The sequence below is a fragment of the Aphelocoma coerulescens genome, chromosome 29 (genome assembly GCF_041296385.1).
Source record: "Aphelocoma coerulescens isolate FSJ_1873_10779 chromosome 29, UR_Acoe_1.0, whole genome shotgun sequence".
Taxonomy (NCBI): domain Eukaryota; kingdom Metazoa; phylum Chordata; class Aves; order Passeriformes; family Corvidae; genus Aphelocoma; species Aphelocoma coerulescens.
Window position 1 is genome coordinate 2,906,371 of NC_091042.1, and position 20,124 is coordinate 2,926,494.

At 66.3% G+C, this 20,124-nt stretch overlaps 2 protein-coding genes across 2 annotated transcripts; one reads left to right on the top strand and one right to left on the bottom strand.

The window, feature by feature from the left end:
- The first annotated feature begins 271 nt into the window (after positions 1-271).
- On the top strand, positions 272-5,968 carry ENDOU (endonuclease, poly(U) specific). The gene is made up of 9 exons (XM_068997679.1): positions 272-346; positions 3,554-3,688; positions 3,832-3,867; positions 4,277-4,448; positions 4,536-4,735; positions 4,870-4,983; positions 5,059-5,165; positions 5,522-5,664; positions 5,811-5,968. The coding sequence occupies exons 1-9, from the start codon at positions 289-291 to the stop codon at positions 5,923-5,925; spliced, it is 1,080 nt and encodes a 359-aa protein (XP_068853780.1). The 5' UTR covers positions 272-288; the 3' UTR covers positions 5,926-5,968.
- A 9,376-nt stretch (positions 5,969-15,344) lies between these two features.
- On the bottom strand, positions 15,345-16,340 carry NEUROD4 (neuronal differentiation 4). Its single transcript, XM_068997712.1, has one exon. The coding sequence runs from the start codon at positions 16,338-16,340 to the stop codon at positions 15,345-15,347; it is 996 nt and encodes a 331-aa protein (XP_068853813.1).
- Between the last annotated feature and the right edge of the window lie 3,784 nt (positions 16,341-20,124).

Below are 20,124 nucleotides of genomic sequence, written 5' to 3' on the forward strand. Positions count from 1 at the left end.
GGGACGCTCCCCCCGCAGCCTCGGCCACCCCCGGGGGTCAGGCACGGGAGCTGTGGAGCAACCCCGGGATTCTGGATTTACCAGCCCTCCTCCCACTGCGGGCAGCCTGTAATTAGCCATGCGCTTAATGAGTTTTGGGGAAGTTTGGGTGCAGCCTGCCCGTGGAGCCCTCGCTGCCATCACGCCCCTCCCTCCCCTCCCGCGGGACCCACAAATAGCAGGGAGCGCCGGGGAGCTCCGGCATTCCCAACCCGCTCCCGGGACGCCCATCCCGCCTCCCGAGGGACGATGGAGACCTGGATCCTCCTGTTCGGGGCAGGAATTGCCCTGGGCTGCGTGTCCGGCCGTGAGTAACCAGCGGGGCCGGGCCGCGGGGGCTCCGGGGCTGCGGCATCCCACGGGATGGGCTGGGAGCGCTGCCCTAAACCAGGGGCTGGGCCCTACTGGGACAACTGGGTCCTGCTGGGGACGGGTCCAGTCGAGCTCCACGGGGGAAGGGGAGGAGGATTTTCCATGCTGGGTGGATTATCCAACTTCCCTGGTCCTCAGCCTGGCCCACCAGTTGGTTCCTGGTGTGTCTGGCCCTGCTTTGGTCCCGCAAAGCACAAGGAACCCTCCTCTGGCTCCTCCTTTCCATTTACCCACGGAAAAACACCGCTGGGTATTTTCCAATCCCAATCCCACATCCACCTTCCCCCCGCGGCCACTGGGGCTGCTCAGGTGGAAACGCAGCAGGGACCGGGCTGTTCGCCCTTCCCCACCCCGTGGTGCCCAAGAGAGGCTCGGGGGGGCCGAGGGAGAGGAGCTCTGGCTTTAAGGAGGAGCTCGGAGCCGCCAGGATTTGGCTCCTGGGATCCCATGGGGATGAGGAGGTGCTGGCATTGCTGAGTTCTTGCACAAAGCGTGAACTGTGATCCACTGATGAGGACGGGATTTCGTCACCCCCGACGCTGCCAGGAGCCCGTATCTGATGTCCCGGGAGCGGACGAGTCCCCTCGGGATGAAAGATGAGGAGTTTTGCAAGGCCAGCGCACAGGAGAAGCTCCAAGCCTGAGTCAGGCTGGGAGCAGGAGTTTCCCAAGGGCTCCGTGTGAGACCTGAGTTGTTCCAGAAGGAAAACCCGGGGTGAAGGTGGCTGGGAAGCTCGGCTGGCTCGTGGTCACCTGATGGACCGGTCTGGTGGACCTGGAACCACTTCACTTCTACCTGTGTGGGCGGTGGGAGATTTTCCCTGATTATCCCACAGGCAGGGGTCATGTGTGGGTCTGGAGACCAGGAACGGAGGATTTGGGAAGCTCAGGCTGTCCACAGCTCTGTTCCAGGTTAATTTGTCCTTCAAATGGTCCCTTTTGGAGGCCGGCTTGGGTTTTGATCCGTGTTTTCCTGGAGGAACGAGGTCCTGAGTCAGGCCAGGGGCTTGGGGACGCGGCTCTGGCTGAGCTGTGACTCATCCCCTTGCCCGAAACCAAACTGGGAGCACTGGGAGAGCTCCGTCACCTCGCCACTGCTGGGAGGATGGAGCTGGGCAGGGAACAACCCCCCCTCTCCTGGGCCAGAAGGCCTTTTTGGCAGAAGTGAAAATGAGTTTGGGAGGGGAGGAAGGGGTCTGGTCCCTGAGAATGAGAAATATTTGTGTGCTTTGTGCAGCCAGAGAAAACCTTTGGGCAGGACCAGCCAAAAAACTCCTCTGGCTGGACCAGCCAAATACCCCCGGGGTGGTTGAGTGTGGATGTGCCGCGTCCTCCTGTCCCGGCCACCATCCCTGTGGCACTTCCAGCTCTCCCCGCAGCCCCAAAAACCTCCCAAAAGCCCCAACAGCCTCTCCGATCACCCCATCAGGGGCGGCCGAGGGCCCTGCAGCGATTTAGGGTCGATTTAGCGATTTTGGGTCGTGTCTGAGTGAGGAGGAGGAGCCATTCCCCTGCCCTGAGACCCCTCGGCGCCCCCGTGGGATTCGGCATTTGGGATTGGGGATTTGGGATGATGCTGAGCCCGCCCCTCCGAGGGCTCCGCAGCGCTCCCGGCCCCGCTGAGTCAGCGCAGCGCGGGGTCGGGGCCCTGCTGGGACAGCCCCGGGCCGCACGGGACCGGCACCGGCACCGCCTCGGCGGTGACGGGGGTGTGTGGGCAGCTCCTGCCTTGCACAATCCCGCCGGGATTGCTGCTGGAAAAGGAGCCTGGATGAGTGATCCAGGGTGATTTATCCCAGCGCCGATCTGGGATGTGTCTGGGAATGGGGGGGGAGGCTCGGCTGCTGGGCCGGGACTGGGCAGACTGGGGGGGTCTGGGCACCGCCAGCGTTGCTGACCACGCGATCCATGGGATGTCCCTGCCCTGGAAGTTGTCCCAGTTCTTCTCGTGGACTCCGGGAGAACCTCGAGAGCCCCTCTGCTAAACCCCTCCTGTTTGGAGTGGATTTGCAGGGAATGGGAAGCCAAGAGGGAAAACCAAGCCAAGGGCACCCCCAGGAGCTGGGGCCGGGGGGTCCGGGGGGGCCAAGGGGTCCCTCAGCACCTGCAGGGCCCAGGTGACGTTACCGGGCACAAATAATTGGGGTGAAGTGACGAAGGGAACAAACAACGCGGGTGCCGAGGGAAGGCGGCGGTGCCGGGGAGTTTGATGTCACCCTCATGGCCTGGATGTCACTGTCATCGCCTGGATGTCACCCTCATGGCCTGGATGTCACTGTCATCGCCTGGATGTCCCGGGACAGGTTGTGTCGCATCGGGGTTTGCCCCGGGGCCACGTTTCACCCGCCCGAGTTGGGCAACCCCGCGGTGCCTCAGATGCCGGGAGATTGCGGCTCCGCCAGGGAAAGCAACGCCCTCTGCTCCAGGGATCCCTTTGCCGGCTGGGACACGGCTGCTGGCACGGCCTGGGACAGGGCCACCCCCCTGGCACAGGGCCACCCCGCTGGCACAGGGCCACCCTCCTGCTGAGGTGGCTTTTTGGCTCCTTCTGTCCCCTTCCTCCCGTCAGGAGCTGACGAGGAGCAGGGAGCTCCTTCCCTGGGGACAATCCCAACCCTTTGGTGACCTCCAGCTCCTCTTTGCTCCATGACAAGTGTCCCTCGTCCCTCTGAGTGTCCCTTGTCTCCTTCAAAGTGTCATTGCTGCTATTTTTAGCTTTGCTTTGCTGCCCTGCGTCAGACAGCAGGTGCTCAACAACTCATTTGTTATAAACAGCTCGGGAAGGAGTTTTCCCAGTTTTCCCAGTTTTCCCAGCAGGAGGAAGGGTGGCCAGGATGCAAACGAGGGTGCCTGGAATGCGGCAGCTCCTCCAGCAGGGCCCGGGGCACTCAGGCTCATCCCGGGGTGAATCACAGGGAGCAGTTCCAGGGGGGCACCCACGAGGTGTTCCCTGGTGTCACCTCGGCGCGGTGACACCCACCAGGAGTGACCCTGGTGACAAAGATCCCGGATGGCTCCGGGGCTGCAGGAGAACCCCGGGGCTGTCCCGGGAGGGGACAGAGGGCAGGATGGGGATGCTCCAGGTGAGGGGGTGGCTGCACGCAGCCCCTCCTGAGGGCCACCCCCTGTTTGTGTCCCCAAAGACCTGTACACGGCCCCCGACTCCTGCGAGGGACGCTGTGGGGAGCCTTTCAGCGAGGAGGACGAGTGTCACTGTCACCCCGAGTGCGAGAGACACCACAACTGCTGCGAGGACTACGAGAGGCACTGTGGGCCCGGTGAGCACCCGGGGACAGGGATTTGGGGTGTCCCTTTCCCCCTGCTGAGGATACCAGGGGTTGGTCCCAAGCCTCTGCAGGCTCCTGGGGAGTCCCCAGGGTGTCCCCATCCCCCTGAGCTCCTTTTCCTGTTGGTTCCGCAGGTGGGGAAGGGGCCGAGGATGGAGCTCGAACCCGCAGTGAGTGAGGAGGGATGAAACCTCCCTCAAGTGCCTCAGGGGGTCCCCCCCTGTTCCTCAGGGTGTCACCCCCTTGCCAGCAGCGCTGTCCCCTCCCCGGAGTTGGGGGCAGGAGCCAGCTGGGTTTGCATCACCTTCCCACCTAAAACGTGGGAAATGGGGAGGGGAATGATCCCAGTGGATGTGGGAGACAGGGACTGATGCTTCCCATGTCCCCATGGCCACCTCCTGTCCCCAGGGCTTGGGGTCAGTGAGGGCCGAGACCCCCCTTTGCACCCCTTAAGCCTCCACATCCTGGGATCCCCCATGTCCCAACAGGGACATCCTCACTTCTCCATGGATCCTGCTGGATCCCCCACACTTTTCCATGGATCCCAGAGCTGTCCCCAACCCCTGCCTGTCCCCACAGACGGATTCTCCAGCAGCCGCGATTCCATCACGGACCAGGAGCTGCTGGAGCTCTCGGAGCAGCTTTATGGGGTGGATCACAACAAGGCCCGGCCCGGCGACATCACCCTCAACCCCCAGCACCGCGCGGGCCCCGACGAGACCGGAGACAAACAGGACCGGTCACCACAGCCGTGAGTGGCACCGGGAGAGGGACGGTGACCCAGAGCTGGGCTGGCTGGGGAAGGGAGCTGCAATTCCCCGGCCCCGCTCTCCCCCAGGCTCTACAAATACGTGAACGAGGAGCTCTTCTCCAAGCCCACCTACGCCAGCTTCATTAAGCTGCTGGATAATTACCAGAGGGCCACGGGCAGGGAGGAGGAGGTGACGGCCGAGGAGCTGCGGGAGCAGGACCATTTCCTCGAGGAGGTGATGAAAACAGAGCTCATGAAGAAACTCTTCACCTTTCTGCGGGGAAAAAGTGAGGCTGGAGCAGGGCAGGGCTGGGGAATGGGGGAATCCCAAAGGGAATTGAGAATTCCTGAGGGACGGGAGTGGGGAAGGGATGGGGAACCCCAGCTCTGCCTCTCTCGGTGCTCCCACCTTTCCCTGCAGATCGCTATGGCTACGAGCAGGAGTTTGTGCAGGATTTGAAGGAGATGTGGTTCGGCCTCTACTCCCGAGGGGACGGAGAACGGGATTCCAGCGGCTTCGAGCACGTGTTCTCAGGTACAGCCCTCCCCGGGGCCGGGCTGTGCGCAGCGCCGGGCCGGGGGCTCATCCCGGGATCCCGTCTGTGTTTAGGGGAGGTGAAAAAGGGAAAAGTGTCTGGATTTCACAACTGGATCCGCTTCTACCTCCTGGAAAAGCAGGGGGTTGTCAACTACTTCAGCCACAACTTCAATGGGCCGGTGAGAGCTCCCGGGGAGGTCCGGGGCACCCCAAATCCCATCCCACTGGGATGACCCCACAGCATCAGGGATGCTCCCTCTGCCCCATCCCCGCTGTTCCCCCACATGTCCCGGGGTGGAGTGGGGTGGGAAGGGCCAGGACAGACAAGGCCAGGGGCAAGAGGGGCTCCCAAGCCATGAGGGAGAGATTTGAGGCCGGGGGGCTGGGACCCCTCAGCCCAGCTGGGAGCTGCTCTGGATCCTCCATGGAGGGGCTCTGATGATTCCCGGATGGGCTGGGTGTGGATTCCCAGCCCTGCTGCCCCCAGAGCCGAGTGGGGCCGGAGGTGTGACCCCAAACCCCCCTCCCTCTGCAGTGGGACACATACCCTGACGTGCTGGGGCTCCAGTTCAGCTGGGACGGCTTCTACAAAGAAGTGGGGTCGGCCTTCATCGGCTGCAGCCCCGAGTTTGAGTTCGGCCTCTACTCCCTCTGCTTCCTCGCACGGCCCGGCCGGGCGTGAGTACTGACCCTGTGTCCATCTGTCCATCCCGAGCCCGGCCCTGGGGCTGGCACGGCCTCCCTGAGCCCCATCAGAGCTGGGGCTTGCCCTGAGTTTGGGGCTCGGGGACGGAGCAGGGCGGTGACAGTCAGTGTCCCCACAGATGTCACCTGAGCCTGGGCGGGCACGGCCTCAGCGTCCAGACCTACCCCTGGACCAAGTCCACCTACGGCAGCGGCAGGAGGTTCATCGCCACCGCCTACGTGATGTCACCCTGAGGGGGGGACGGCTGTGGGGCGAGCACCGCCCGCTCTGGGGCCGGTCCGGCCGCGGGACGGGAGCGGCCGCGCTGCGGGCCCGGGGAGGGGGCCCGGAGGGGGCTGGGAGGGGCGGCGGGGGCACCGGGACACCCCCAGCCCCCACCGCGAGCCGCGGGCCCGGTCTCGGCAGAAGAGCGGCGGGAAGGGAAGGATTTGGCACGGAAAGGAGGATTCTGAGCGGAATAAACACTGCCCTGGCTGCGGGAGCGTTGGGTTCTGGGGGCAGGAGCTGCGGCTCCCCCTTTATCCACCCCGCACCCCATTTCTCCCTCTGTTTGTCCCCCCACCCCCTCTCTGAGCCCCCCGAGGCTTTGTCCCCCCGGGGCTCTGTCCCCCGGAGCCTCTCCCCGGGGCCCCTTCCCGGGAATTCGGCTCTGCCCCGGGTGCCTCCCCCACCCTGCCCAGCTGAGCTCTCCCCGGGGGCCGCGGCTCCCCAGAGACCCCCAAACCCCCCCGAGCTGGGGCTGCTCAGGGCTCCAGGTGCTCCAGCACGGCCCTCAGGGGGACAAAGCAGAGCCCGGGCAGCAGCGGGACCCCCAGGCCGGCACCCCCCGGACCCCCACCCCCTTCCCCGGGCCGGGCATTGGAGATGACGCCCCACGCTCGGGACAAGACCCCCCACCCGCCCCGAGGCACCGGATCCCACAGCCCCCCGCTGCTCACCCCCGGATTTGGGGGGTGCCGGGGGGGGAGTGACAGCCACCAGCTCCCCCCGCTGCCCCCGTCCCCTCCTGCTGCACCCCCGGGCTGGCGGGGCCGGCGGTCGGGGGGTCCCAGGGCGGTGGGGCCGGGCGGGAGCCGGGAGCTCGGAGCTGCCTGACAGATGGTCCGGCTGCAGCAGTTCCTGGGCAGGGCTGGGAGTCCCCGCACCATCTGCCAGGGGTCACAGGTGACCCCCAAACCCCGCCGCGGGGGAGGGGGGGAATGCCAGAGCTTGATTTATAGAAATGCGCTGGGAAATCGGGGAGAGGGCGGCTTTGGGGGGACCCGGGCTGGGTGCGGGTGGTGTCCCCCGGAGCAGGGGTGTCACGGGGGGTGATTGTGGAGTCATTTGAGGGATCCAGCGCTGGGGCCATGGCCAGGGTGGCCCGGGCCAGCTGGGGAGGGCACCGGGCAGGGCAGAGCTGTGGGACGGGGATGCTCCAGGAGCCTCCAGCTCGTCCGGGAGCTCTCGGCAGCGGGTGGTTCCTGCCCCCTCTGGCACAGGACCCGGCTCCTCCTCCCTGCCATCCCTGCCATCCCTGCCAGCAGCTCCGGCAGCTTCCTGGATGCCAAATCTCACCCGCGTTGATGCCAAACATCCCCGGTACCCCCCCCCCCCCGGGTTCACACAGAGCCCCGGCCCCGCGTCCTCGGGGAAGGGGCGGTGGGAAATTGCTCTTCCGACACCCATTCCTGGGGAGAACGGAGGCAAAACCTGGCAGGCGAGGGTCCTGGGTGGCTGCCGCGGGGGGGGGGTGCGGCGCTGGGCACTGGGGCAGGGGCTTGGAGGTGCTCAGGGGATACTGGGGAGCTGCTCTGCCTTTGTGTGCACTCAGAAGGGACCCCTCTGGCTGTCCCCGGCCCTGGGGAGAGCAGGGACGGCCACGCTGGGCATTTTTCCAGGTCCCTGCTGGGCTGAGGCCCCCCCTGCCTGCACCGGGTCGGGTGTGAGGCATCCAAGGTCAGGTGGAACAGCAGAACTCCCCGTGGGTGGGTCCCATGCCCCCCCAAAACCCCCGCGTGGAGCCGGCAGAGGCACCTCAACCTCCTCCCCCCATCCCCAGGACCCCTGGGAGCCCCCCAGGGCCGGCACATCCCTCCACAGCTCCCTGCCCCGGGGTCCCGCTCCCGGTTCGGGCCGAGGGGGCAGCGCGGGGGGACCCCGGGCCTCGCCCCCCGTGCGGGGAAATGAGCCAGAACGAGCGGCGAGGAAAGGGCAGGGCAGGAGAGGAGGGGCAGGTGTCAGCAAGCTGCCTCCAGCCATCTGTTGCCAGCTCGGGGACTCCGGGGCCCCCCAGCTCCGCGCCTGGCGGGGACAGCGCTGCCTCTCGGGGGGGACCCTGCGCGGCCGCGTCCCCCACCTGAGGCAGCCGGGGACGCGCGGAGGGGGGAGCGGGCGCTCCCCGCGAGGGGCTCCGGGGCTGCCCAGGTGTCTCTGGCACAGCTGAGCTGGCGGGGACACTCGGGGGACTTTGACCTCCGCTTCCAGGTGGGGAAATGTGGGGGTATCCCCTGGGCTCCCCCCAAAGCGCACACGGGGTGGTTTTTTCCCGTTTTCCCCCGTTTTTCACGTGTTTTATTGGGTTTTTTTCCCCGTGTTTCCCCGTTTTTCCCCTTCTTTCCCCCTTTTTCCCGCGCTCTGCTGAGCACAGGGAGCTGGGAGAGAAGGAGGAAGGAGCGGCTGGCCGTGGAATCCCGGGATCATCCCCCCGCCCAGGGCCAGGGGAGATCCCGGAGAGATCCCAGAGAAACAGGAGAGACCCCTTCCCCCTGTTTTTAGGAGGCGTGCGGAATACTCGGGGTCCCGGGCGGAGGAGCCGCTCTGTCACCCTCCCGTCCCTGCCGCAGCTGCTCCGCTGGGTCCCGCCTCGTTGTCCCCCTTGGAAACGGCTCCCTGAGAGATCCCTGCGGGATTTCTCCCGGCGCAGGCCGGGCAGCGTTTCCCCGGCAGCTCCATTAGCGCTGCGCGCAGTGAGGATGCGGAGGGTTCGGGCTCCAGCTGAGCCCCCGCCAGGCAAAGCCCGCGGCTTTAGACCCTAATCCGAGCGGCCCCGGGGACCGGGACGCGGCGCGGAGCCTCCCTAATCCCTCCCGTAACCGATCCGGCCGTAACTGCCCCGATGGGGCTCCGGCCACATCTGCTCCGGGAGCGCCCGGCTCCACCTCGGCCTAAGAGGATGAGGATGCGGAGGGGGATTTGCTAAACCATTTATGCCCCCGGCGCTCCTCAGCCGCGGCGGGCGGGAGCGGCGGGACGGGATCTCCGCTGGATCCAGCCCCGGAGCGGCACCGCTGGGCCGATCCCGAAAAAATCCCGGCGGGGGGCTCAGGGCTGCCAGGGAGGCAGAAATGACCCCAATAATGAGCACCACGCTCTGCCCCGTCCCCAAAGACAGCATGGATGGGGAGGGTCTTGTCCTGCGTTTGGGAACCCTCGAGGGGTCTCAGGACCCTCCGCCCCAGCCCTGAGCACCAAATTAAGGGAGAAACGACCCCAAAACACCCAACCCTGATGTGCGCGGGGGGGTTCGTGAGCAGGGGGGGAGCCCCTGGAGCATCCCCCCAGCCCAGGGGTGCAGCGGGCAGGGGTCGGGCCCCGCCGCGGCCGGGGTAGGACCCAGCCGGGTTTTTGGGATGGCAAATCTTCCTTTTTAACAGGGATTTATCCCGGGGATGGAAGGGGAGGGGGAGAGCAGAGCAGAGCTCCCCCCGAGACCCCCGGAGCATCGCTGGCAGCTGGGCCGGGGGTCCCCCCGGAGCAGGGGTTAATGAGGGAGCGGCGGCCGTTGGTCCCATATGGACACGGGGACAGGGAGGGGGCGGCTCCTGCCGGGGTCCTGCCCGCGTTTTGGGGCGGGGGGAGGCAGAGCCCCCTCCTTGGGCTGCCGAGAGCCCCCCGGAGGGCAGGGGGAGGGCGCTGATCCCCCGGTCTGGAGCTGCTGCCGCGCCCCTCCCGTTCCAGGGGTCGTTCCTAGGATCCAACAGCCGCGAAACCAGACCCCCGGTGGGTCGCCTGGGGGGTCCCAGCACCCCAAATTTCTTGCTCCGGGAGATCCAGCACCCCAAACTTTGCTCCTCAAGGGCTCTGACACCCCACAGCGCATCCTCTGAGGGGTCCCACACCCCCCAGCACCCAGGTGGGGACACGGGGAGGAGCGCGGCGTGGGCACTGCACCCACCCCGGCCGTGGCACAGTGGGGGCACATCCAGGTCCCTGGGACTCGTCCCGGTCAATCCAGGGATGCCGAGGCGGTGCCGGCGCCGCTGGCCCGCAGCTGGCCCGGGCCGTTGGGGACCCAAGCCGGGGTCGCGTCCGTTGCCCCCGCGCTGCCGCTCGTGGCCGGGAGCCCGCGGGGCCCCCTGGCACCCTCGTGCCGCCGCCCGCGGGGACGCCGAGCAGCGAGGAGCAGCCAACTGTTCCCCGGCGGGGCCGGCGGGCGCAGCCCCCGCTAATCCAATCCATCAGGGGGGTAATGAGCTATGAAAGTGTGGATTCAATTAAGGGGGATTGCGGCGGGAGGCAGCGCCCGGCGGCAGACGGCGAAAGGAGCCCGGGTCCCCTCTGAAAGGCTCCATCTGTGCCGCCGGGGCCCCTTTGTGCTCCCTGAAAGCGCCGCCGAGCCACAAAAGCCGCCGCGTCCCCGCCGGGCGCTGGAGCCGGGCGAGGCTCCGGTGATTCCCGGGGGGAAACTGAGGCACGGGAGAGGAGCTCGTGGAGGGGTTGGGGGAAATCGCGGAGCCGGGTCTCGGTGCTGGTTTCGCTTCACGGATTAGTTTTGATTTATGGGGTTTGTGCAGGGATTCCGTGGGAATCATCGAGCCTTGGGATGCTCGAATCTGGGAATGCTGGAATGGTTTGGGCTGGGAGGGACCTTAAAGAACATCCAGGGCCACCCCTGCCATGGGCAGGGTCACAGGGTCACCTCCACTATCCCAGGCTGCTCCAAGCCCCAATGTCCGGCCTGGCCTCGGACACTTCCAGGGATCCAGGGGCAGCCTCAGCTCCTCTGGGCACCCTGTGCCAGGGCCTCCCCACCCTCCCAGGGAGGAATTTCTCCCCAGTATCCCATCTGAATCTCCTCTCTGCCAGCGCGAGCTCCCCCCGACTCATTTGGGCTGGAAACACCCCCGAGGCCTCTTCATCCGAGAGGCTCCCGCCTGATTACAACTTGGGAGGGATTGGCTCGGGGACGAGTTTAAAGATGGGATTATTCCTGTACAAATTCTGATTAAACCGTCCCCAAACCCTCCTGCAACATCGTTAAGCCGAGCTCTAATCTCGCCCGAGCAGAGACTTCGTCAATAACTCCAAATCTCTGCGCTGTTGGTTTATCTGGTGCGGATTAAGCCGGGAGCTTCCTGAACTTGTATTAGAACAGAAAAAAAATAACCAAACCCCGGGGTTTTGTGAGGGTTTGCATTGGCAGCTGCCATCTCCCACGTCCCAGCCAGGGAAGGGGCTGGATGGAATTCCTGGTGTCTCCCAGATGCCAGGGAGGGCTCCAGGGATCTCCCAGGGCTCCGGGGATCTCCCAGTGCTGCCGCCGGGATGGGAACAGCCCCGATCCCATCCTAGCCCTGCTGGATTTGGGGACAGTTCGTGTTCCCAGCCCTTGGTGACATTGCAGGACACAATTCCCACCCTGGCTGGGGACTGCAGCCTGCGGGGGGTGGATGAGGGATGGCTCTGGGATGGATGGATGGATGGATGGATGGATGGATGGATGGATGGATGGATGGATGGATGGATGGATGGATTATGGATGGATTATGGATAGAAGATGCTGCAGGAATGGGACACCCCACACAGAAACCCCCCACCCTCACAGCCACATCCAGGATCAACTGCTCAGGTTGAGGGAGAGAAGAAGCTGCTCCTGAGGGCCGCTGAGGTGGCAGTGACGGGGGTTTGCACCTGGGGGTCATGGCCTTGCACGACCCCGTTTAACCCCCGTTCCCCTCCTGGCACATCCCGGTTCCCTGGTGTCACCAGCGGTGCCACCGCCTCCATCCTCCCGGCACCACTGTGGCTCCTCTCCCCCCTCTGAGCAGCAGGAAAAGTTCGTTGCCAAAATCTGCTGTCCCCACGGGGGAAAAGACGATTAAGTGAAGACCCCGCAGCCCGATATCCCGGCTTAGTGGGAAAATCCGCGTGGTTTCCCGAGCCGGGCACATTAGGGGCTCATGGCCGGCGGTGTTATCAGATTACAGACAAATATCAGAATTACAGCTCTGAAAGCCGGGCTTGCGGGGGACTTAGCAATTATCCAGCCCTGGGCACCCCCACCCCGCCGGGGAAACCAGGGCGACCCTGAGCCGTGACCCCCGGGGCCGGGGGCGGCTCCCAAACGGGGCTGCCCCGGGGGGGTGGGACAGGGAGTCCCCTCCACGGCCTTTGGCCAGGGCTGGACACCCCAACGGCCCCCACGGGAGTTCCGCAGGTGGGATGGGAGGGGAAGCCGCTCTGGGAGCCCTTCCCAGCCCCCCGACCCCGCCTGCCCCGTGTCGCCCCACCTGTGGGACCCCTGGGAGGAGCTGGGGGGCTGTGGGGTGTTCAGGGACCCCCAGAGGGGACGAGGGACCCTCCCCAGGGCCCTCAGGCTGGGTGCAGCGAGTGCGCCCGTTCTCAGCTCCTCAGCAGTGCCAACCCCCCCGTCCTGGTGTCCTGCGGGGACACGGGGGGCACCCACACCCCCGGGTGCTGCGTCCCCCCTCCCCACGCGAGCCGGGGGCCAGCTGTGCCCTCGCAGTGGCGGCCTGGCACGGCTCCTGCCCTGCTGGCACGGGCTGGGGCTGCTGGAAGGGCGCTGCCCCGGCTGTCGGGCGCACACGCGCCCGGGGGAGCTGGCACCGAGCTGGGCTTGGCCACCGGCCAGCGGGAGAGGGGCCGGGGGGGCCGGGGGCACAGCTGGACCCTCGGCCCCGGCGGGCAGCGGCCGCTGTCCTCAGCCCAGGGCTCCCGGGGCGTCGCTGGGGGGGTCCCGCTGCCACCGCGGGGGTGCGGGGGGGCGTGGGGGGCACCCGGCACGGAGCTGTGGGTGCGAGTGGGCCCTCGCAGCGCTGTCACAGCCCCGTGTCTGTGTCACAGCCCGGTGTCCGTGTCCCTCTGTGCACACCCGGGTGGGTGACACCTTGATGTGTCCTGTGTCCGTGCCGGGAAGGGTCCCCGCACCTCCCCCGGAGCGGGGCAGGGTGAGACCCACCCCGCCCAAATCCAATCCAGGCAGCTCCATCCCAGGTCGGCGCATCCCCATCCTCGCCCTGTCCCTAAATCCGCCGCTCCCCTCTTTTTTGGGGGGACACACGAAGTCCCCCCCGCTCCCCGCCAGCCCCTGCCTGGCCCGTACTCCCCGTGCCCCCCGTGCTCCCCGTGCCCGGCCCCGTTCTCGCTCGGAGCGGCCCCGCAGGGCCCCCCCGGCCCGACTGCAGCTGCGGGGGCCCCCGGAGAGCCCCCCGCCCTCAGCCCGAGCCGGGCGCAGCTTGCGGGGCCGAGCGGCGGCGGCTCCCCCGGGCTCCGGCACAGCCGGCGCGGGGCCGGGGGACAGCGGGGCGGGACGCGTGGAGCGGGGTCCCCGCGCGAGGGGACGCGGGGGGGACGCGCCCCCACGGCCGCCAGACGCTGCCGAGGGGTCGGGGAGCAGCTGCGGAGGGACGGAGGGACCCGGGGGTGCTGCGGGGGAGGAGGTGGGGTGAAGTCAGGACGGCCGTGTCCCCTGCGTGGACGTGTCCCCGGGTCCCTGCATGCAGCAGTTGGGGCACATCCCAGCTCCCCACACCCGCCGGTATCCCCAGGGCTGCCCTGCACCCCAGCTCCTGGTAGCCCAAATCTGTCCTGTGACCCCAGGGCTGTGCTGTGCCCCATTTCCTGCCACCCCAATTCCCCCCAGTGCCCTCAGGGCTCTGCTCTGCCCCCGTTCCTGGTACCCCGAATTCCCCCAGCACTCCACAGAGCCCTGCTCCAAGGTCAGGGATCCTCTGGCAGCCCCCGACCCTCACCTCAGCCCCCCCCAAAAAAAGGAGACAACAGCCCAGGGGCAAAGCTGCTTGAAACAAGACCACGACTTTATTCGAGCTAAAAACCCCAAATCTGCTCTCTTTACAAAAGGATAAAACATTTTCAGTACAAAAGGGAAGAAGCCCCAGGACCCGGGGGCTGGGCAGGGACCTCAAATCATCTCCAAATTCCCAACTTTATACAAAACCAGGGAGATTTGGCCAACGGGGACATCAAAAATAGTTGCCTGGCTTTTCTTTGAAAAACAAAACCAAAAAAATCGTTGCATAGCATTTAAAAGTTATTGCTCGTCTCAAAATGTGTGGAGGAGTTGGGAGCTGCCGGCAGGATCCGCCTCCCAAATCCATGGAATGGCCGTTAAAAACGAGTTTGGCATTAAATGTGGAAATACCGGGGTTTATCACCAGAAAAAACAATCAGGTGGTGAGGGAGGGGAGGGAAATAAATTAAATAAATAATGGCTAATAAATAACCCTGGAGCACCAGCACGGCAAAAACCACAACGTCTCCACGAAGGGAATTCCCACGACGGGCCTGGAAGACGGCGGGGGAAAAACGTTCGGCACATCCCAGGTTTCCGTGGAAAACGAGAGGAAATAAATTAGGACCCCTCACACACAGTAATTAATAAATAAAGCGGGGAATTAAGACAGGCTTTTGTTGGCGCTCAGGACTCGGAGCAGGGCAGGGAACGCTACGAACCGAGAGGAGGAGAGGCCCCAAACGGGAGAGGGGATCAGTGGCTCCTTTTCCAATCGGGATTCTGGGAAGGATCAGCGGGATCCCGTCCGAGGTTTCCAGGTCTGTGTGCGGAAAATCCCGTGGGGCTGGGGGGCACAAGGAGGGCTCAGGAGGGGTCGGGTAGAGGGAGGGGAGCAGTGGAGGGATGGCCACAGGGGTGGTCAGGGCCTGGCTGGACCTGGTGACCTGGGATAAGGGACTGGGATGTCCATGGATGATGGGCCACCATCCTTGGGTAATGGACCACTGACCCTGGATGATGGACCACTGTCCCTGGACGCTGCCCCTCCATCCCTGGACATTGTCCCTCCATCCCTGGACATTGTCCTTCCATCCCTGGGTGCTGACCCTCCATCCCTGGCCACGGTCCCTCCATCCATGATGGCAGCAGGAGAAGGTTCTCCCTGGGGTGGGAAGCTCCGTTGGGTGGGCAATCTCCCATTTTGGTTTCCCACAAGTGTCCAGCTCATTCCCACCCGGCCACGGCTGGATTGGGAAATCCATGACCCCACTGGAGCACGGGGAAGGGACACCGGTCACCCCGAGGGGCAGGAGGAGCTGACAGGGACAGGGATGTGTCCCCACCCCACTGCACCGAGCAGGGAGGGAGAGGAGCCGCCTCAGCCATGGATGTTCCAAGGGCTGGATGGGGCTGGATCCAGTGTCAGGATGGACATCCTGGAGGGGAAGCACCTTCGGGAGTATCTCTGGGGGACGCGGCAGCGACCGCTCAGAGTTCAGAAAGGTTCACGTGGCTCCTGGGGACAGCTGGGACAGCAGCGGGGTGGCACCGGCCACCTCCAGGGCCACGTCCTGCAGAGATGCTCGGGGTCCCTCACCCCCCTCGCTCCGGCTGTGTCCGTCCTGGGAACAGCTCCACCCCCGACTTCTCCCTGCCCCAAACCCCTGTCCAGCCCCGCTACTCGTTGAAGATGGCACCGAGCTGGGGCCCGGCCACCTGAGGTGGAAAGGACTCGTAGCTCACATCCAGCGGGATCTCGTAGCGGGGCACGGAGCTCTGGAAGTGGGAGCCGTGTCCGTGGGCTCCGGCCAGGCTGACCGAGGGGTAGTGGGCCATGAAGGGGTAGGATTTATCCAGGTCCGGGGACCCGTCCTGCTTCAGGGAGAAGTTCCCGCTGATGCTCAGGGGCGGTGTCAGGGGCCCCTCGTAGGGGGGCGTGGAGCAGTCAGAGGGGTGGCTCCCGAAGGAAGCGTCCACCAGGCTCTTGAAGGCCGGCGGCTTCAGGTGCAGCAGGTGAGACTCCATGGAGCCGTAGGGGGGGCTGGGCAGCCCCTGGTAGCCGAAGGAGTGGCCAGCCAGGGCCGACTCGCAGGCCGGGGCCTTCTCCTCGTGCTTCTCCAGGAAGAGCGGCTGCGGGCCCAGCTGCAGGCAGCCGGCCACCAGGTTACTGGTGGGCTGGGACAGCCCCTTGCACAGCATCTCCACGAAGCTCTTCCCCTCGGGCGTCTGCCCCGTCTCCAGCACCTCGGACAGGGCCCAGATGTAGTTCCTGGCCAGCCGCAGCGTCTCGATCTTGGAGAGCTTCTGGGTTTTGGAGTAGCAGGGCATGACCCTGCGCAGGTTGTCCAGGGCGTCGTTCAGGCCGTGCATCCGCGTGCGCTCCCGGGCGTTGGCCTTGACCCGCCGCGCTCGGAACCGCTCCAGCCTGGCCTTGGTCATCTTCTTCTTCTTCGGGCCCCTCCTCTTCGGCTTCTCCCCGTCTTCCTCCTCCTCCTCCTCCTCCTCCTCCTCCACGCTGTCGCGCTCCTCGGTCAGGGCCGGCCCCAGCCCGAAGGGACCTGTCCTGGTGTCCCCCTCCTTCAGCTCGGCCTTGGCTCCCGGCATTTCGTCCATCCAGCCCTGGCTGCTCACGAGCTCGGCCATGTCCGAGGGCTTGGTGCAGCTCTGGGGCATCCCCGAGCTCTGCAAGGGAGGGACAGGGACATGGGAACGGGTTCCAGAGGGAGAGTCCTCAAAACGTTGGGAAAATCTCCCTCCAGGCACAGCAGCAGCTCCTGGCACCCACGGATTCCCTTTCTCCGCTATTTCCCCCTCAATTTCCACTGGATTTCATCTGGGAGCCGCTGATGCCTCTCCCTGGGCTCCAGCACCTCCTTCCCCAGGGCTTCCAACCATCCCATTTCGGGGTTATTCCCACTCCTGAATCCCTTCCTCGCGCCCTCCACCCGGACTGTCACATTGGGGGTGACAACAGGGGGCTGGGAATTCCCGGTCTGAGAATTTCCTTCCCTGAGCCTCCGTTCCCCTCGGTGGCAGCGCCGGGAGCAGCCCCGGGTCCCCATTAATCAGCCCCCCCAAATCCCATCACCGTCCCTGACTCATTCCATAAAGCTTTAGCCCCTAAGCAGCTTTGCTGGAAGTGCTGCCCGAGCCGCGGCTCCCCTTTCCCGACCATCCCACGCGGAAAATCCCACTTTTAATATGCGTGATGGGGCTCCCGGGCTGGATTAGGGTGTTAATTGCTGTCGTATCCCCAAAGGACCACGCAGCCCCAATTAACTCCTGGCGGAGCACCGGGGGTCTGGCGGAGGCTGGGAAATAGGGTGGGTGGGGGGGAGGATCGTTTTTGGGGTGGGGGGATGGGTCCGGCTGGTCCCGAGTCCCTCTGGTGGGATGAGAGGATGGCCCCGCTGAGATCAGCCCCAAAACGCTGCAGATCTGCCCCAAAACCGCCACCCCCCCCCCGACTGCAGCCGGGGGTTCCTTTTCCCCCCGTCCTCGGGGGCCCTCCCTCCCCTCGCTGCTCCCGGGGACCAGGATCCATCCCGGGAGGAAATCCCCGGGTTTGGGGCTCCCTTCTCGAGGGGAGCCCCGCGCCCCTGCCCTGCCCGGCATTTCCAGGGAAAGTTTTCTCTCTGGAAGTCCCGTTGGAATTTTTAAGGGGATTTTGCTTTCTTTCTGCAGAATATTGATTAAAAGCAAAAAAAAAAAAAAAAAAAAAAGGGAAAGAATTTACACAAAGAGGGAATTGCCTGAGGAAGTCGCCTCCTTCACCACCTCCATGCCCAGCGAGACCCCGGCCCCGCCGTGCCCGGGGGTCACCGCACCCTCGCGGTGTCCCCGCCCGGCCCCGGGACCGCGGCTCCGTCCCCAACGGGGACCGGCGGGAGCGGCTGTGGCCCCATCCCGCCCCTCTCCCCGCACCCCCGGCGGCTCAGCCCCTCCCCGGGCCGGGGTCCCGCCGCTCCGCCGCCGGGGCAGAGCCCCCCGCTCCATCCCGGAGGAACCGGGACCACCGAGCGGCCGCGGAGCCCCGTCGGGAGCACCCCCGGGGGTCCCGGTCCGCCCTTACCTGGGCACCGCAGCGAGTCCCCGCTGTCACTTGTGTCACTTGCCCGGGGACATGGCGGGGCCAGCCCCGGGGGCGCGGGCAGCTCCCGCCGAGCGGCACCGGGAGCGCAGCGGGCACCGGGAGCGCAGCGGGCACCGGGAGCGCAGCGGGCACCGGCGGCTCCGCGCTCGGGCGGTTTTGAGAGCTCCGCGCTGCCCGCGGCTCCTGCCCGGCCGCGGGTCCCGCGTGGCTCCTCCCACGGGGGGAGTGACCGGGCCCGGCTCCTCCCGCGGCCCCACCGGGACCCCGACGGCAGCGCCCGAGCGTCCCGGGATTGGGGACCGGCGGGGCGGGGGGACCCTCGGGAATCTCTGGATGGACCCCTATGGATGAACCCCCCCCGGACGGGCACCCCCGCATGAGTCCCCTCAGTTTGCCCAGCCCCAGGACAGCCCCCGGCACTCAGCCCCCTCCTCGGGGGGAGCCCCTGGGGGTCCCCATCCCCCAAGACGCGATGTGACGGTGCCGCCAGTGCCACAGGCCTGGGGGTGTCCCCACCCGCCGCCCCCCCTTGCTGGGCACTGCCCTGGTGACACCGAGGGTGACACCGGCTCCCACCCGGGTGCTGGGGGTGGGCGCGGGGGCTGCGGCCCCCTCCCGGCTGTAATGAGAGAGCGAAGGGGAGTAATTATCGCTCGGCAGAGCCAGAAGGGGCCCGGCCGAGCTGGGGACAGGCGGGGGAATGGACCTGGAGGCTCGGCAGCCCCCGAGAAGGGAGAGCGGGGGGCGGAAAAAAGACCCTCCCCGAAATTTCGGGGGTCCTGGGTCGTTTAACTTGGCCTGAGGACTGGGGAAGCGCTCGGACCTGGGGGTCCCCCAGCTTGGGGCAGGAGTTGCGCCCCTCTGCAGCAGCCGGACTGAAAGGGGGGGGACAGCCGTGACACCCCAAAATTCACCTCCCTGACCTCCCCCATCCATCCGCTGCTCCCCAAATCCCCGCGTCCCCGCGCGGGACCCTTCCCCGCGGCCTCGGAGCGCTCGGAATCGCGGCCCCGGCAGCCCGGGATTACGGGGAATACTAATTAATTCATTAGGCGGCTCCGTGGCTCCCTTCCCGGCGCGCGGGCCGGGCGGCACGAACAGATTGCGGCCGATAAATCTGCCTGTTGCGGGCCCCCCCTGACAGATGGCTCCAACAGGTCCCGGCACCCGCACAAAGGGGCCGGTGGGCGCCCCGGGGAAGGGGGGACACGGCCCGGGCTCCCCCGGGGCCGCGGGACCCCCGGGGGGTGCAGGGCATTGTCTGCGCCGGCCACGTGCCGCCGCTGATCCCATTGTGCGGGGGCCCCGCATCTGTTGGGGTTACGGCGGCCGCGGCCCCCCCCGGGAACGCTCGGCAAAGATGTTCCCCTCCCTCGTCCCCTTCCCTCATCCCCTGGGACCCCCCCATCCCATCCTCTCGCCACCCCGCATCCCTCCCCGCTCCCCATCCCCTGGCACTGGTGACACTCCCAGCCCCAGCGTCCCTCTCTGCCGGGGGGCTCTGGGCAGCGCAGACCCCCAGGGGCGGGCAGTGACCCCCAGGGAAGGTGTGGCAGGTCCTGAGCTGATGGTCACTCCCGAAATAGCCCCCACAACGTGACCCTTTCAGGAAGCCCCCCCTGAAATCATCATCATCGTCATCCTCTTCCTCCTCAGCCGCGGAGGACAAGGACAATTCCACCAGGATTTAGGAGGACGTGGAGTCCTCCCGAAGGCTCCAGGACTGGCCAAAAGGAGCGAAATTTGGGATGCTCCACCTGGATGATGCCTCACGCGGATGCAGCTCCACCCCGGGATGTTCCACCTCAAGGATGCTCCACCTGGAAAAGGGGATGAAGCCACCCCCCAGGCGCTCCCAAAGCCGCAGATTGAGCCGAATTTGGGGCTGATGAGAACAAGGGAAGCTCATCCCAGCCCTGCCCCCGTGTCCCCCCCCGCCCCGGTGTCCCTCATCCCCCCGGCGGGGCCGCGGCCTGGAAGGGAGGGCAATTTCCAGAGTAAATATTGGGAAAGGCGCTTCCCGCCCCTGCGGCCCGGCTGGAATTCCTGGGCCCGTGCGGAAGCGCAATTACCGCGTATTAACGGGGTCTAATTTAATCCCGGCAGCTGCGCCCGGGCCGCCTCATTTGCATAACACTGGGGAATGCAATTAGGGAGAAACGAGGGGCTGGGGGGCCCCGGGGTTGGGGGGGGAGGGGGGCGGGGCGGGGGGCTGCGGCCAGCGCTCGCTGACCCGTGTTTGTCACTTTGAGCGATGGTGGCACCGGCCAGAGGTGCCGCGGGGGCGGGGACAAAGGGACGCTGTCCCCGGGGTCCCCCTCGGCTGTTCTGGGGTCTCCAAACCCCCCGGGTGATCCAACCTCG

Coding starts and splice junctions, on each gene's coding strand:
- ENDOU (XM_068997679.1), top strand. CDS start 289: ATGGAGACCTGGATCCTCCTGTTCGGGGCAGGAATTGCCCTGGGCTGC. Junction 3,689..3,831: donor CGAGAGGCACTGTGGGCCCG/GTGAGCACCCGG, acceptor TTGGTTCCGCAG/GTGGGGAAGGGGCCGAGGAT. Junction 5,166..5,521: donor GCCACAACTTCAATGGGCCG/GTGAGAGCTCCC, acceptor CTCCCTCTGCAG/TGGGACACATACCCTGACGT.
- NEUROD4 (XM_068997712.1), bottom strand. CDS start 16,340: ATGCCCCAGAGCTGCACCAAGCCCTCGGACATGGCCGAGCTCGTGAGC.